The following is a 19152-nucleotide window of genomic DNA, read 5'->3' on the forward strand; positions in this document are numbered from 1 at the left end:
ACGCGGGACTCAATCCCGGGACTCCAGGATTGCACCCTGGGCCAAAGGCAGGCGCGAAACCGCTGAGCCACCCAGGGATCCCCTCACTTAAACAATTCTTATGATATCCAGCGATTTTCAACTTGGGGCAATTTGCCCCTGGCTTTATTATGTTTGGGGGGGAAAAATCCATACGGCTTTTTAAAGGCCCTTACAAATTTATAATATATCCAATACCCATATGAGGCTTACCAGACTATATGACCTTTCAATTTTCCTAATCTAAATTCTTAGGAAATGATGACTGGAAAGGAAATGTTCAGAGGAAGGAAAAGCTTAGCAGGCTTTGTGAAGTTTTCGGAGATTCTCAACATGAAACAGCTACTATTAATGAAAGAATTATATAAATGAAATAACATCTACACCATTGACAGGCACTTTTCTGTACAATTGAGATATTTATTTCAAAATACTATGAAGGCATCATTAGAAACTGAAAATGCCACAAGTCAGGATTTGCTTAACCGGCATACTTTGCCCCAGAAAATAGTATGACAATACATGAGCATATTGTGACACCTGGTGGTAAGAAGAGAGTCCTACACTATTTCAAATTGTGTTATCTCCCAGGATCTTCATGCTAAAGGGAAGGAATCCTGTAACATGGTCAGCAAAATTAGTTATTTTTAAATAGCATAAAGATGATATACCTTATAACTTGTAAGATTTTCCTTCAAATGGGAAAAATTACATATTTTTCCTTTTAAGTTCAAAGTCTTTTTAAAAGGCCTTCATAGAGACCTTAAACTCCTTCTGTCTTAAAATTCTTTTACAACAGTCTTCCCTCAAGTTGTTAAAGGTCTACATTTATATTAAATATCAAATATGACTACAGTATCTACCCAGGGTTAAATAATATGACCTATCATCTGATACCTGACAGACTGCCCATTGTATCATGCACAGATGTACAGTAAGTATTTGGTGACTTAAAAAAATACAAAATAATTAATGAAACTCATGACTGAAGTAACTTGCCCATGAACTTCATTCTACCCATCAAGACTTGCACAAAGTTTTTGGTTTATTAACATGATAGTTTCAGACATAGTAAGGCATAGTAAGACATAGTAAGGCATATATGTATGCATACATACACACCCCACATATTTATACATTCATTGTCGATGGGCATCTGGGCTCTTTCATAGTTTGGTTATTGTGGACATTGCTGCTATAAACCTTGGGGTGCAGTTGCCCCTTTGGATCACTACATTTAAGAATAACTGATTTTCCATTTTAGATCTCTAGTTAAGAATGACTGATTTATCCCATTAAAATACTTAGCTTGGACGGGCACTGAGGGGGGGACTTGACGGGATGAGCACTGGGTGTTATTCTGTATGTTGGCAAATTGAACACCAATAAAAAATAAATTTATTATAAAAAAAATACTTAGCTTGCATTACCTGAATATATGCTATTAAACTCTAACTATGGGTAAGAAGAGAGAAAAGGAAACTAATACCTAATTCAAATTTTGCCAAAATGTTCATACAATGATGCTGTAAATTTAACTGGTTCAACTCCTATAGAGTTGATTATAAATCCACATATCCGGGCAGCCCTGGTGGCTCAGCGGTTTAGTGCCGCCTTCGGCCCAGGGTGTGATCCTGGAGACCTAGGATCGAGTCCCACGTCGGGCTCCCTGCGTGGAGCCTGTTTCTCCCTCTGCCTGTGTCTCTGCCTCTCTCTCTGTGTCTCTCATGAATAAATAAATAAAATCTTAAAAAAAAAATAAATCCACATATCCTTAACCCAGATCTAAAGATACACAATGCTCCAAATGACACATGTGAAAGGTTAGTCACTGAATCATTGCTTACAGACAGCAAAAGACTGCACACAATTCAGTATTCATCAGCATGTGACTGCTTGAAGAAATGAAACACGTATATAGTCAAACAGTGTGTAGGGGGGGAAGAAAGAATTACATGAGTAAAGCTTTTTAATGCAGTATGGAAAGATCTCCACAATATACTACTAAACGACTTTTTAAAAAGATTCCTAACAGTGTGAATGGTATGCTATATTTATGTTCAAAGGGAAAAAAGAACATATGCATATATGATTATATATTCATAAAACATCTTTGTAAGACTGTATCAGACACTGGTGAAGTAATGTTTCTGGGAGAGGAAATGAATGATCAGGCGACAGGTTTTGGATGGAGAGATTTTTCATTGCATATCCTCCAGTATTTTGTACCACATAAGTATATTAACTATTCAATAATTTTTAAAACTTAAAAATGAAAATGATTTTACATAAGAGTAACCTCAAGAGGCTAGTCATTATTGGATAAAAGATCAGAACACTGACTATGCCAAAACCAAAATATTTTAGGTAGTCACACTTTGGTATCCAAATTAATAATACTGAATAGCCCTATTTAAAAGATTACATGAATTACCTAGAGATCCATTTATACCTAAATCAGTAGGATACAGTTTTATTCAATATTGAGTGTTTTTGAGTCCTTCAAAGCTCTAACAATATAATGTGGCTTCAAGACCTCGTAGGCCAAGGTCCCATCTTCCTACCATTCCTGTATGACCCCTTTTTTGTTTAATCTATATAAAGTACTTTAATAAACACAGAGCTCTTCTCTAAGACTCTTACCTGTCTGCAGTTTATCATCCTCTAAAAATATGGAGATAGCTCCTATGAAGTAAGAATGCAAGCCTGGCTCTCCAGCTTTCAGAACAAAATATCATTTTGTCCTCTACATACCTAGTAACCCGAGCAAATAGTTGTTTTTTCAGTTAACATAAAACACCTGACCCTCTGAGGGCTGAACTCCTTGCTATCACAAGTTGACTCACATTCCTACAGAGGAACAGATGTACTGTGCTTCTCACGTATTTCCAATGAAGGATTCTTCTTAGCTGACGAGGTGGAGGGGAGGGAAGGGGAATGGACTCGTAATCATGGGAAGATAAGGAAGCAACCCACACAAAATACAAATGCTTCTCAAGTCTCAAGTTTTACCTTTAAAAACGCCTACCAATTTTAAACTCTATTTTGCAATGAGTCTTTTGTGTAAAAATGTTGTTTTAGTATAGGAAACAATGAAAATTCCAAGCTTTTCCCTCGGAACACTTCCTTCCCAAACCTTCTAAAACTTACTGAGATTTATTATGTAGTTTGGGGTTTTCCTATCATTTTGCCCTAATGTGAATGCATGTAGGGGAAATGGAAGAATTTTCTCTCTACTTATCCAGGTTTTTAAATAAAATCATAAAAAAAGCTGTGCTATAAGATATCTCTTAATAATAATTTATCTTATCATTCAATGAATTCAATTATTCTCTAATTGTTTTACATACTTATGTGCATCACTTCAAATGGAAAATGATCCCCCCAAATAGGCTATATATCATATATATATTTTTTTTTAATTTTTTTTTTAGTATCCCTACTGAGCTTATGAAAGTAATCAAGGCATCCAGGAAGTTCAGGATTGACCTCAGCTGAAAAAGATACCCCCAAAATGTTACCCTAAAAATTACTATCAGCTGGAATTTAATGACTCAAGAGCACTATTGTTAGTGCTAGTTTTCCAAACTAAAAACCTCAAGGATTAAATTGATTGGTTCATAGTAAACGGAATAGTATTGTCAAAATCATATTAGGCAGTAATAATGCTCTTAATGGTCTTTTTAAAGGAAAAGGCATCTTACATAATTTGATATTCTAATTAAGGTGTTTTAGGAAATATTCTAATACATCATGAAGGAGTGAGTTCACACAGAAACCTTCTTGTATGTGGGAGCTACAAACACAACAGAATGAAAACAGGACTTACCATGCTTCGTCAAGTAATCCACTAGAGTCCCCACTATAGCTGGAATGCCGTTCTCTGTGAGCCCTTGCTGCTGGAGGTCTTGGAGGCTGACGCCAAATAACTTTTTATAGGAAGAATTTCTCTGCTCATTTAGTGGCACTGCCACTATCTTTTTCATGTCTTCTTTCAGCCGAACCGCTGCTTTACTTTGCTTGAAAGAACATAACCAAGAAGAGCAGTCAGTCATATTGACCACAGGAGGCTGCATAGTTACAAGACAAACCTGAATTGGAATGTAGGCATCTGGAGGCCCATAGGAGTGGTCTTCACTTATTTTTACTTCAATGCAACTCAGTACTACTAATATCTCTCACATGTTGCTCAGCGTCATGAATGGCACATACGGATAGAATAGTTAAAAGGAATGAAAAACGAGAAACCTAAAGCCACAACTTAATTGTAGCTAAGGAAGAGAGGAAATACACTGCAGTATCTAAGATAGATTATTACAGTAACCAGGGGGTGGGACTCACAGGTACCTGGTCAACAGGAAAATAAAACACTCCTAAGATCATTGAAACACCATGCAGATCCTAGAATAAGATTTCTAAAGATGAAAATGTATCTAGATGCCATTTTAAGGTAACTTTAATTTGGAGTCTTAGACAAAAAAATGTATATGAGTAGAGTGAACATTTGTTTCTCTGATTTAATTACATCTGTGAATATCTCATCAGTATTTTGGCACAGGAAATCAGCTCAATTCTCACTGAAGTTCAAAATATTCCATCTCTGAAACAGCAACATTTCAGGTAGTCACAATTTAAACATTTCACAAGACTGTACATATTATAAGTTAAAAAATGCAGCTTACATTTAAGTTATTGCCACAATGAAAAATCCATACAAATATTTCTTTTAATAGAAATTGGTATCCCAGGAAGTGTTAAACTATATCAAAATTTATCTTTTATAACTGAGGGATTTTCTTTTTAAAGCATGTGTGCTATATAAATGTTATATATCCGTAAGTCTAAACACTGAAAAGCTGGGAAAATGCAAACCATTTTAATTGGGGATAGAAGTGGTAGATTGGGGGAAACTTTCACTCTTTGAGAATGAATGTACCAACCAACGAAAGTGTAAATATTACAAGTGCAAGCTGATGTAGCTATTACCATGTGAAAATAGAAACCTTACTTCCAGTTTAGAATTGAGGAAGCAAAGATCAGAGTTAAGTAATTTGGCAGAAGTCACAGAACTGGTAAGAGTTTCATCCTCCTCTAGGTTCATGTTTCTCTCCCTAAGTTAGATTTATATTAATGTCCTAGAGCAGTTTATATACAATTATAATAATATACTACAATCAACTCTATAGGACCTGAGATAATGACACAATGTTAATCCTACAATCTTGATTTTGAGTAGGGTTCCTGTATTCTCGATCTGATTTTGAATTTTACAATCTACAGAATCAGACCAACTTCCATTGAGATGTTTGCATCTTCTGGTAGGTTATATTTTCTTTTTAAGATTTTATTTATTTATTCATGAGAGGCAGAGACATAGGCAGAAGGAGAAGCAGGCTCCCCATAGGGAGCCTGATGCAGGACTCAATCTCAGGATCCTGGGATCACAACCTGAGAAAAAGGCAGATATCTGCTCAACCACTGAGCCACCCAGGTGCCCCCTGATAGGTCATACTTGAAAACCAGATTTTTCTAGTGAAAATTCAGCAAATGTAAAGTTACAATAGAGATTTAGCATCTATTAATATTATAGATAATACTACAGATTTAGTATCTGTTAATAGTATAATATCATAGTGTTAGCTACTATAGAGTAGTAGTAGTATAGGCAATAACTATGATCTGTTACCAAATTATGAACTTATTAATTAAGCCAAATTTATAATAGCAAATAACTTTTTTGTGGGGGTTTAAAAACCTATGAATACTTGTAAATACTTTCAAAATGTAGCATTAAAAACAGCTGGCGATATAAGGTTAAATCTTACACATTTTATCTCACTTCATTTTATCTTCTTACAGAGACAATACAGCATAATGTTTTGGAGCATGCACTGTGGAACCAGGCTTTCTGTTTCAAGTTTCATTCTGCTCTAATTAGCTGTGAACCCTGGACAAGTCACTTGACTTCTCTATGCCCAATTGTGAAACGGTGATGCTAAGAGTTCCTATCTCATAGGAATATAGAAGACTGAAATGAATTCATATACATAAAGGAATGAGAAGAGTACTTGGCATACTCAGTAATTATGGATTGTTATACATTATTACAACCATCATGATCATCACCATTATCCTTCCAGGAAATTACTCTGATTTCTTCTTTAAAAAAAAAAATGGAGATATAATGTGTCTAGACTAAAGTTTGCTGTTTAAAAAGGTATCATGGTGGTCAAGACATACTAGTTGGTAGTCTGATGATCTAATTATTCTCTCTCATCTCTTAAAATATGCAAGAATGACTGAATGACAAAGATAAAATAATTTTGTATATATGTGCCATGATTCCTTAACTTTTTATTAGAAAGTCAAGGTTTCCTTAGAAATCCTGTCTATGCTTGAGTTTAACACCTTGAATTAGTGCTCTGTTGACAGCCCCTGCTTTTCACTCTGTCCTTTAGTCAGAATGGCAGCCAGTAGGTGTATCTCCTGTCAGTAGACAGTATAGATAAGCAATCTCCATGTTATAGATGAGAAAGTTTTCAAGTAAGAGACAGGCAATGGACCTCACAGAAGTTGAAGTGACTACAAATTAAACTACCTGTTTACTCAATATAGAGCCATACTACAAACAAAATTTATATGCAATCATAATAAAAGAACAGGAAATCAGCTCAATTCTATTTTTTAAATTGGTAACTGGTATGACATTTTAAAAATAAATATTAAAAAAAACCCACAATGAAACAAAACAGTTATATTTCTCAAGACATCACAATCAATTTGTCAGTGACCACAAATACACACTATAAAGTGTTGCTCACATCTAGCCTGGTTGGTGAAGAGATCAGCTAGCAGGAAGCAATGAGATGTCACCAGTAGTTTATGCCTAAACTACTAACTACACTACTTCAGTAGTTTATACCTAAATTATTAAAAAATATATAGCAGCTTACAATAAATATAATGATCCCTTCTGGTAAGTAATAAAAGTTAAATAGTCATGGAAAAATAACTATAGATAATGATATATCATTACTTTATAAATGTCAGTATCTATTGAATTTTACCTTTTAAAACATACATCTTACCTTTCTTGATTTATAAAATAAGCTAAAAATAATGGCTGAGGTATTCGGAGTCAAACTTAACTGTTTAAACTTTGGTTTGTGTATATTCCCATCCATCATTTCAGTTTGAAAACTGGTGTATATGTGGTGTGCTTGTGTACACATGTAAAGGCAAATAGGTTCCTACATTTATAAAAGACAGGGAATCTTGGGATTTTACCACTAAAACAATCCTTAGGGGTCAATTCAATGCTTATACTATCACTTTAGGAATAAAGATACCAGGCTCCCAAAACTTACGGTGCACTCAGTGAAAAATGGCCAAAACTAGAGCCCATATCTCTTGAATTTTATACCAATACTAATTTTTATAATTAAGAGCTGGTGGCCTTGTTTTTTTTTTTTTTTTTTTTTTTTTTTTACAGCTTTATTTTTTTTACCAAAAAGTAGCTTAGATAGCCAACAAACTGCATGCACTGGGACTAATGCATGCAATTATTTGTTGGTTTGCAGTCACCTAGTCTTCACTTCCCCACCTTTTTTTTTTTTTTTTCTAGTGACATATCCTGTCTTTATGCCCTTGTTGTGAATAACTCTGTAGGGACTGCCAATGAAAAGAACCACCCTGTCTCTAGCAAGAACTGGTCTCAGGCTCCCTACCAGGTCAATCAGACCTTTCTCTCTTTCAGGTCACTGACGCCTGAGCAGATTGTCACAAGCACAGCAAAAGGCTAGAGCTAATTGGTTCCAGCTGCGATATTCTCACAAGCTGTGAATGAACCATTAGATTAACTTTTGCCACCTGCATTGTTGGAGCTGCCCAGACATTGGTGCTTCAGCTGTTCTTTCTATGTGGTGAGTCACTCCATAACCTGCTACTAGTTTCTTTGGGCTTAAGGTAGCCAGAATTCATGTCTGTTCTGAGACAGACAGATACACACACACACCCAACTGATAAAAGTACCTTGAAAAATAAAATAATCATCAGGGTATATAAAAAGCCAGGATTGTAGAGAAGAGAAAGTCAGAAAGATGATGGCTAACTTATAGGGAGTAAGTTTACTATGTTTGTCATGGCTTCAGATACTTCAGATGACTTCACTTGTTAAACCCTAGTAAAGAAATACTATGAAGAAAGAGCCTTCTGAGATCCCCATTTACAGAGGCACAGAGGATCTAAGTAATGGGCTCTCTAGGTCACATCAAGGATGTGTGTAGCCAAGAGTCACACCAGGCAATCTGAGTGCAGATGGCACTCTGAATTCTGCCTCCACAAAGGATATGGTAAGAACAAAAAGTGCACACTGGGCCATCGAGTGCCCCTGTTAGAAATGAGGAAAGTCACATTCTTGTAAAACAGAAAAAAAGGATTATTTACAAGTTTCTAGATCACTTTAAAATAAAGTCAGTTATGCTCAGAAGCAGCATCAATGTTTCTAATATTAAAACCTGAAAAGAACACTTTAATCAATTCTGTAAGTGAGATGAGTTTCAGAAGCCTTGAGTATTTTGATAGCTAACATTTATTGGGTGCTGATTTTGTACCAGCTCTGTTGTATTTTAAAATTAACATCTTTAAATTTTAAAGCAATCTTATCAGTAGGTATGTTTACTATTCTCCTTGGGACAAGGAAACTAAGGTCCAAAAAGAGAATTTGCCTGAGTTTACACAACAAGTAAGTTTTAGAGAATGTAACCCCCAGGTGCTCTGGCTCTGTCGATTGAGCTCTTAACCATGACAAAGTACTCTATTTCCAGAACCTTTAATACTGGTGGTTCTATATGGGCCCAACACTACATGCAGCTCTTTGTTTGCAGAGCTTAATACGAAAATCAATTTGAGACTACAGAAATCAATAGCTTGTATTTCCTTAAGGCAACCTTCCAAGAATTTAAGTACCGGGATTTTAAGGTCCTTTGAAGAACAATCAGGTTACACTGCTGGTTAAATTCAGAACTGTGGGCCTTAAAACTCTCTGGAACTGGGGCTAGGACTAATACATCTAACCAGGAATGTGGACATTAGAAAGCCACTCTACCACCAAATAAAAGGAGTGCAAGGAAAGCACAAGATAAACCTGAGACTTATTCCAGAAAGCAAGGAAATAGTCAAAGACTAAGGGGATGTGTCCAAAAAGACCTGTGGGCCAGATTAAATGGGCTTCTACTGACCAAATCTCCAACAGGTGGAGCACCAGGAGTAACAACAACTGTAAGTGATTATAATATACTGTGTAAATAAAAATGAGATTTAGAAAAGAGGGCTTTTTTAGCATTTAGAAAATGCTGCAACCAGGTGATGCCTGGGTGGCTCAGCGGTTGAGCGGCTGCCTTTGGCTCAGGGATCAAATCCCACTTCAGAAAAAAAAAAAAAAAAAAAAAAAAAAAAAAAAAACAAATCCCACTTCAGGCTTCCTGCATGGAGCCTGCTTCTTCCTCTGCCTATGTCTTTGCCTCCCTCTCTCTCTCATAAATGAATGAATAAGATCTTTAAAAAGAAAAAGAAAATGCTGCAGCCAAATGTAAGAAGAATAACAGAATAAAAAAAAAATCACTGGGGCGTCTGAGTGGCTTACTGGGTTAAACATGTGTCTTTGGTTCAGGTCATGATCTCAGGGTCCTGGGATCAAGCCATGCACTGGGCTCCCTGCTCAGCAGGGAGCCTGCTTCTCCCTCTCCCTCTGCCCCCTGCCTGGGTCCCCCCTTCATGTGTGTATGCAATCTCGTAAATAAAATCTTTTTTTTCTTAAATAAAATCTTAAAAAAAAAAATCAACTTCCACAAATCATTTAACAAATGACCCTATCAAGCATTATCAATGGACACTAAAACATCAAGTGAAAAGTTGATGGAGAACAGGATCCTCACAGCATTAAAGATCACACATGGTTTTTTCAAGGCGGGGGGGATCCCTTCCCTTACAATCGAAATATGGGTATATTCACCTTAACTCAAAAAATCAAATTTATCTTCATTTATCAATGAGATGACCTGACATCATGTACTCCTGATGTAATATGCAAAACACCTCATTTACAAGGTATTCTTGCCACAAATGTTCAAACTGATGCAAATCTAGCCTCTAAATCTAACTTACAGTTTACAGGAGATACAGCTGCTAAAAGAATAAGTGAAAAAGACCATGAGAAAACAATCAATCTAGACAAATGAATGAGGGACATTCTAACTGACAACTGGCCTGGACTCTTCAAAATATCAATATCATGAAGGAAAGACTGATTCTAGATTTTAAAGAAAATACACAAACTTTAAATGTAATATATGAATCTTGAATGGTTCCTGGTTTAAAAAACAAAAAGCCTTGTCTCTTTGAGACAATTGGGGAAATCTAAGTATGTGTTGTATATTAGATGGACTTTTTATAAATGTTTTTATGTATAACAACATTGTATAAGATCTAATTTATTTCACTTGTAGTGTGTTCCTTATTCTTATGAGATGCATGCTGAAGTAGGGGTAGAGTATCTTCATATACTGTAGAATTGAATACAAAGTATATTCATGTATATCTGTGTATATGTATATATTTATGTATATGCTATATATATGCACACACATACACACACACACACATACATACACACACACAAAGAAAGATATAGACTGGGCACAAATAGAGTAGAACGCAAATTTTTAAATTTAAGTGGATAATACATGAAATGTTCATTTTGTTATCCTTTCAACTTTTATGAATGTTTTGTATTTTTTTTGTTACTAAAAATTGGGAAAAAGATAGGAACCTCTCAAAGAGACTCCCTACGAACAAAGAGTAACACCATTTTGACAGCACAATTAGGAGGGAAAGGAATATATTCTAAATTCCAATTAAATTAATGGTGGTAACTGTTGGATTATTCTTACACAGAGACCTAGACAATCATATTAACTTGGATAGGGCTGGGTCATTGGGAAAGCACTCCATCTGAAATTAGGGTACCTGGGTTTGAAAACTTGTTTTGCCACTGACTTGCATATTCTCAACAGGAATGCTGGCCTCTGGTCAAATGTGCAGCTTTGGAGAGGGGCAAAGGCAACAATAAGAGTGATCCATGGTCTCTGTCTAGCCATAACAGCTGAATCAACTTAGAGGTCACTGGCAGGACAAGTACTGCAGCCAACTCATCATCACTTTCAGCCTGTTGACCTTATAAAATTTCTCATCTACACCATGATTGGATCCTCATCTATTAAATGCCACACCACCACCTACTTTATAATTTTTTTAAAGATTTTATTTATTTGAGAGAGAGAGCCTGTGGACAGAAGGAGGGGATGGAAAGGGAGAAGCAGGCTCCCCACTGCACAGAGCTCTACATGGGGCTCGATCCCAGGACCCTGCGATCATGACCGAGCCAAAAGCAGCTGCTTAACTGAGCCACTTAGGCACCCCAACACCACCTAATTTACAGTGTTATGAGAGTTTAATAAGATAATGAATGTTGAAGTACCTATCACAACCAGAAGAGAGTCAATGATGAAAAATGTTAAAAATTTATTGGGGGAAACCAATTCTTTCAAAAGACACTATGACAGAGTTTGTAGTTATTTATTAATAGGTCATTTTTCTCTTCACCATTAACAGAACTCTGATTTTGTTTGATAGGAACCAGTTAAAATATACTACCTTCCTTGTAGCATTATCCTTGTAGGATGGCCATATACCTAAATTTGGGCAATGAGATATAAATGGAAATTGTGAGGATCACCAGAAAAAATTCCTTTTATTAAAAGGGAGGATAACTCATTCTGATACCCATATCCCTGTTCTCTGCTGAGATAACAGATATAAGGCCTGGTAGCTATCTTGTGACTATGTAGCAATCCAGAAACTAGAAGCTAAGCTTCTACTTTTTTTTTTTACTAGGCCAGTAAAACTGGGGGGGGGGGGGGACTTATACCCTGATAACATCATAGAGTTCATTCAGAATACCTATCTATAGACTTTTTTTTTTTCTTACATGGAAGGCAAAAAAAAAATCCAGTTTCAAATAATGCTGTCAGAATTTCAACATTTATTGAACATGTTAAAGAAATAAGAAGCATTCTATAAATAATTTTTTCCCAAATCTAGCTCATTAATTTTAAAAGCAAAGCATAGGGGTATCTTATTAGTTATCCTTACATAAACATGTTGCAGCATCTCAATATCTATAGCTTTGTAGATTTAAGCAATTAAATCTAGCTTAAAGATTAAGCTAGAATCCATGGATAATGAATCCAACAAACTGCATGAAACATTCTATTTTTAGAAAGCATAAAGATGGCATAAATGAATGGAAAGATGGCCCATGTTCATGGATCAGAAGAATATTGTTAAAGTGTCCATATTACCCAAAGCAATCTACAGATTCAATGTAATCCCTATCAAAATTCCAATAGCATTCTTCATGGAAATAGAATAATTCTAAAATTGGTATGCAACTACAAAAGAACCAAATAGCCAAAGCAATCTTGAAGAAGAACAAAGCTGGAGGCCTAATTTCAAACTATACTGCAAAGCTATAGTAATCAAAATAGTGTAGTACTGACATTAAAAACACACAGATCAATCTAATAGAATAGAGAGCCCAGAAATAAATCTACAGATACTTGGTGAATTAATTTAGAACAAAGGAACCAAGAATATACAATGAGAAAAGGATAGTCTCTTCAATAAGTGATTTTGGAAAAAGTAGACAGCCACATGCAAAAGAATGAAACTAGACCACTATTTTATACAATACACAAAAATTAACCCAAAATGGATAAGACCTGAAACCATACAACTGCTAGAATAAAACACAGGCACCAAGCTCCTTGACATCACTCTTAGCAATGATTTCTTTGGATTTGATACCAAAAGCAAAGGGAACAAAGCAAAAATAAGTGGAACTAAACCAAACTAAAAAGCTTCTGCTTAGCAAAGGAAACCATTAACAAAATAAAAAGGCAACCTAATTAATGAGAAAATATTTGCAAATTATATCTGAACAGAGGTTAATATCCAAAATGTATAAAAACTTCATACAGGGCACCTGGGTGGCTCAGTCAGTTAAGCATATGCCTTTCTTTGGCTCAGGTCATAATCTCAGGGTCCTGGGAGCAAGCCCCATATTGGGTTCCCTGCTCAGCAGGGAGTCTGCTTTCTCCCTCCCCCTCCTCCTCTCCCCTCACTCGTGTGTGCTGTCTCTTGCTTGCTCTCTTTCAAATAAATAAAATCTTAAAAAAAAAAAAAAGAGTTCATACAGCTCAAGAGCAAAAGCAAAAAACAAAACAAAACAAAATCTGATTAAAAAATGGGCAGAGGATCTGAATAGACATTTTCCCAAAGAAGTCAAACCAATGGCCAACAGGTATATGAAAAGATGCCCAACATCTAGTCAGAGAAATGCAAATAAAAATCACAATGAGGTATCACCTCACACCTGTTAGAATGGCTATTATAAAATAGAGAGAAGTGCTGACAAAAATGTGAAAAGGTAACTCTTGTTTCCTTGAAAGGGAATTTAAATTGGTGCAGTTATATGGAGAACAGTATGGAGGTTCCTCAAAAAAAAAAAAAAAAAAAAAAAAAAAACTGTAACCGAACAGAAAAAAATTGAATAAGGAAATGATGCCAAAGACAAGCAATAACAAAATATAAATGTGACTTTATCAAAATTAACAAGTCTTATGCATTAATAGACACTATCAACAGAGTGAAAAGGCAATCCACAGAATAGGAGAACATATCTGCAAATCTTACATGTGATAAGGAATTAATATCCAGAATATATGAAGAATTTCTACCACTAAACAACCAAAAAGCTCCCAAACAACCTGCATCAAAAATGGGCAGAAAGTTGAATACATATTTCTCCAAAGACAACAAATGGTCAATAAGCACATGAAAAGATGCTCACTATCACTGGTCATTAGGGAAAGGTAGATCAAAACCACCATGATCACAAGCAGTAACCTCTTTGACATCAGCCACAGCAACTTCTGATATATCTCCTGAGGCAAGGAACACAAAAGCAAAAATAAGCCACTGGGACTTCATCAAAATAAAAAGCTTCTGCACAGTGAAGGAAAAAATAAACAAAACTAAAAGGCAATCTACAGAAGATATTTGCAAATGACATATCTTGTAAAGAGTTAGTATCCAAAATCTATAAAGAACTTATCAAACTCAACACCCCAAAAATGAATAATCCAATTAAAAAATGGGAAGACATGAACAGACATTTTTCCAAAGACGGCATACAGATGACAGACAGACACATGAAAAAATGTTCAACACCACTGATCATCAAGACAATAGAAGTCAAAACAATGAGATATCACCTCATACTTGTCAGGATGGCTAAAATCAACAATGCAAGGAAACAACAGGTTTGATGAGGACATAGAGAAAAGGGAACCCTCTAGTACTGTTGGTGGGAATACAAACTGGTGCACCCACTCTGGAAAACAGCATGGAGCGTCCTCAAAAAGTTAAAAATAGAACTATCCTACAAGCTAGCAATTGCACTACTAGGTATTTACCTAAAGGATACAAAAATACTAGGTATTTACCTAAAGGATACAAAAATACTAATTCAAAGGGATACATGCACCCTGGTTTTATAGTAGCATGATCTACAATAGCCAAATTATGAATACATTCCAAGAGTCCATTGACTAATGATTGGATAAAGAAGTGGTATATGTATATATACACAATGGAATATTACTTAACCATAGAAAAGAATGAAATCTTGTCATTTGCAATGACGTGGATAGCACTAGAGGGTACCATGCTGAGTGGAAAAGTCTTTTGGAGAAAGACAAATACAATATGATTTCACTCATATGTGGAATTTAAAAAACAAAACAATGAGCAAATGAGAAGAAAAAGAGGGGAGCAAACCAAAAAACAGACCCGTTAACTATAGAGAACAAACTGATGTTTAGTGGGAGGTGGGGGGGGGGGGGTAGATGAAACAGATGATGGGGATTAAGGAGTGCTCTTGTAATGAGCACTGGGTATTGTATGGAAATGATGAATCAATATATTGTACACCTGAAACTAATACAACATCGATATTAACTGGAATTTAAATAAAAACATTTTTAAAAGATTCAATGTTAAAAAAATTTAAAACAGACAAAAAAAAACCTCCTACATCAGAATCATTCTGCAATGAAAACAAAACAAACCCCAAAATGAGATACTGCTTTACATACATTAAGGTGGCTATAAAAAAACAAATCAAAAAATCAAAAAACAAAACGGACGTGGAAAAACTGGAACCTTCATTCACCCCTGGTGGTAATATAACAGTTGTACAACACTATGAAAAACAGGTGGTACCTCAAAAAGTTAAATATAGAGATGCCTGGGTGGCTCAGTGGTTGAGCGTCTGGCTTTGGCTCAGGTCATGATCCCAGGGTTCTGGGATTGAGTCTCACATCGAGCTCCCTGCATGGATCCTGCTTCTCCCTCTGCCTATGTCTCTGCTTCTCTCATGAATAAATAAATAAAATCTTTAAAAAAAAAAAAAGTTAAATATAAACTTCCATGTAATCCAGCAATTTCACTTCTGGATATATTCCTTAAAGGCAAAGATGCAGATACTTAATATACCTATGTTCATAACAGCATTATGCATAACAGCCAAAAAGTAGAAATAATCCAAATGTTAATCAACAGATGAGCAAAATGTGGTATGTATATATTCAGTGGAATATTATTCAGCTTTATAAAGGAATGAAACTCTGATACATGCTATAACATCAATGAAGCTTGAAAAAAGTATCAAAGTGAAATAAACCAGACACAAAAGGACAAAAATTGTATGTTTCACTTATGAGATACCTGGAATAGTCAGAAACCTAGAGACTAGAAGTAGAACAATGGCTACCAGAGACTGGGAGTAGGGGGTGGGTGGGCAGTTATTTAATGGGTACAAAGTTTATGTTAGAGAAGATGCAAAGTTCTAAAGGAGATAATCATAATTGTTACACAATATCATGAGTGTACTAATGCCATTGAATTGTACATCAGGGACACCTGAGTGGCTTAGTGGCTGAGTGCCTGCCTTTGCCTGAGGGCGTGATCCCAGATTCCTGGGATCAAGTCCCACATCAGGCTCCTTGCGTGAAGCCTGCTTCTCCCTCTGCCTATGTCGCTGCCTCTCTCTGTGTGTCTCTCATGAATAAATAAATAAAATCTTTTTAAAAATGAATCATACATCAAAAAATGATTAAAATGGCAAATTTTGTTATGTATATTTTAAAAGTTAATGAATTGATTACAATGATGAAAAGATACCACAAAGCAGAAATGCAAGCATGTAGGGAAGAGATAATCAGTCTATAAGAGTATGTGATGTGGAAACTGGCAGAATTGTGAAAGGAAGGAAAAGACAAAAACATTTCAGAAATAAAGACTAAATTATCAAGAGTATAAAGGAGAACAGAAACCATTAACAGCCCAGCAAGGGACATAGAAGACATAAATGAGAAAAGTAGACATAATGAAACATTAAAAAAAGAATGACAAGGATTTAAGAAATAACTACAGAAATCAGTTTAATGAGCTCCAATATATGTGTTACTGGAGTTTCCAAAGAAGAAAACCAAATACTGGTATAGAATATTTAAAGAAGTAATTTAAAAAACTTTGTTTCAACAGAAGCCCTGAATCTACAAACTGATTAGAACAGCTCACATGAAGATATATTCTAGGGAAATTTCTAGACTGACAATAAAGAAGAGTCCTTAAGGCAGCCTGGAAAAATCATGTCATAATAAGGAAAGAAAATAAGTAGCTTCAAACTTACAGATTGCAGTATTTAACATCAGAAGACAACAAATAAGACTTTAAAACATCTATGGGAAGACTGCATGAGCCAAATTTAATAACCAATCAAGCTGTCCTTGAACCTTCCTTGAGAAAATTACCAGAGAACATACTTTAACCAATTAATAAATAGCTGGGAAGACTTTGATGACGTGATAAGCAAATGATTTTTTTAATTTTAAAAATTAATAATTTAAAAAATGAACCATGTTATGTGAGGAAAGAATGAAGAACCTCGTATAGTTATACTCAAATGAGAAGATTGGGGTTGAAAAACTTCCAGATTTTAAAAGAGCAGCCATGTGGTTCAGAGGACAAACCAGAAAGTGACTGGTAGTTATCCGGAGATAGAATTTAAGACATACAAAGAAGAAATGATAATCACTTCTAAAGATAAAATAGATTTTCTCAGGAGGTGGTGAAGATCATAGTAATCAAAGGTAGGCAAAAAAAAAAAAAAAATGTAATGCCATTTGTCATCCTTTCTACTCATGAAAATTTTTTTGAAAAGAGAAAAAAGAAAAATAAATAAAAAAAATAAAAATAAATAAAAGAAAAGAGAAAAAAGTATGGGTAAGAAACAGTGGATGTAAACTGATTTAAATTTCTGGAGGGAGGAAAAGCTGAGGCCTCTTCCCAGGCTGTGCTCCTTCTACCCTGGTCTCCAAACAGAGGGGAGGGGCAAGTAACAGTGAGCAAGACTCTTATACAACTGGGACCTCTAGATAGTCCCAGTATACTGTTGGGGGGGGGGGGGAGGGAGGGTGCGTGGAAGAACACTATGAAACTAATGCCAAGACTAATCTGTTTTCATAAGTTCATAAGTTTATAGGCTCACAGAAAAACTATAAGGCATAAGCAAACATAGTACATGTTTAGTTCTGAGTTATGGAATCTCATTTTTTCCTTTTTACTTATTTCCTGAATTTTATACACTAGACATGTTATCACTATTATAGCAAGAAAAATGAAAAGTTAAATTTCCTATATAAAATGAAGTCAAGACCTACTGCTGACTTCCAGTGAAAGAGTACAGGGATCTAACAAGTCCTTTCCTAAACAAAACAATACAAAGCTGGACAAATTGTCAAAACAATCATTTCAGAGATCTAGAAACTGACCAAAGACAAAAAACAAATTGAAAGACACTTATTCTTGAAAAGCTGATGAAGTTTGGTGAAGAATAAACTGTGGCACTCTTGCCTGAGCCTACTCCCAGCCCCTCTTATCCCCCTAGCGGGGTTGGCACAACAGTAATGAAACTGGCAGCTTTGGTTCTGGCTGAATTGGTCTTAAACACAGGACAAAACCCCTACTCCCAGTGGGTCGTGTATCTGACAAAGGACTTCTAAGAGTTCTTTTTATATATTATGGATACAATTCAATAAGAACCAACAACTCCATAAAAACAAAAATGGGCAAAAGACATGGACAGACATTTAACCAAAGATGACATACAAATAGGTATAGGTCTATGAAAAATGCCTAACATTATTAGTCATTAAGTAACAGCACTACAAGTTCACTAGAATGGCTTTAATAACAAAAGAGTAACAATATCATATGCTGACAAGGATGTGGAGAAACTGGGATTCTGATATTGAAAATAGGCATGTAAAATGGTTTGATCATTTTGGAAAATATTTGGCAGTTTCTTAAAACATTAAACATAAATTTAGCATATGATCCAGCAATTCCACTCCTAGGTACCCATTCAAATGCAGCATTATTCTTAGTAGCTGGAAATAGCCCAAATGTGACATATCAGATAAAGGGCTATAAAGATCTATAAAGAACTTATCAAACTCAACACCCAAAAAACAAATAATCCAGTCAAGAAATGAGCAGAAGACATGAACATTTCTGCAAATGCCATGAACATGGCATTTCTCCAAAGAAGACAAAGGGCCAACATACACATGAAAAAAATGTTTCACATTACTCAGCATCAGGGAAATACAAATCAAAACCACAATGAGATAGTACCTCATACCAGTCAGAAAGGCTAAAACTAACAAGAGGAAATAACAAATGTTGGTGAGGATGTGGAGAAAGGGGAACCCTCGTACACTGTTGGTGGGAATGCAAGCTGGTGCAGCCTCTCTGGAAAACTGTACAGAGATTCCCCACGAAGTTAAAAATAGAGCTACCCTATGACCCAGCAATTGTACTACTAGGTATTTACCCCAAAGATATAAATGTAATGATCCAAAGGCGCATCTGCACCCCAATGTTTATAGC

At 35.5% G+C, this 19152-nt stretch overlaps 1 protein-coding gene across 5 annotated transcripts in view; it reads right to left on the reverse strand.

The window, feature by feature from the left end:
* FAM13A (family with sequence similarity 13 member A) overlaps nt 1-19152 on the reverse strand; it is a 344934-nt gene that overhangs the window by 287992 nt on the left and 37790 nt on the right. For all 5 annotated transcript variants that reach the window (XM_025424952.3, XM_035709590.2, XM_025424933.3 and 2 more), the window contains exon 2: nt 3848-4037. In XM_025424952.3, coding sequence (XP_025280737.1) covers nt 3848-4004 — 157 coding nt within the window. In that variant the 5' untranslated portion in view covers nt 4005-4037. The remainder of the gene's footprint in view (nt 1-3847; nt 4038-19152) is intronic.

Source organism: Canis lupus, chromosome 32, assembly GCF_003254725.2.
Source record: "Canis lupus dingo isolate Sandy chromosome 32, ASM325472v2, whole genome shotgun sequence".
NCBI lineage: Eukaryota > Metazoa > Chordata > Mammalia > Carnivora > Canidae > Canis > Canis lupus.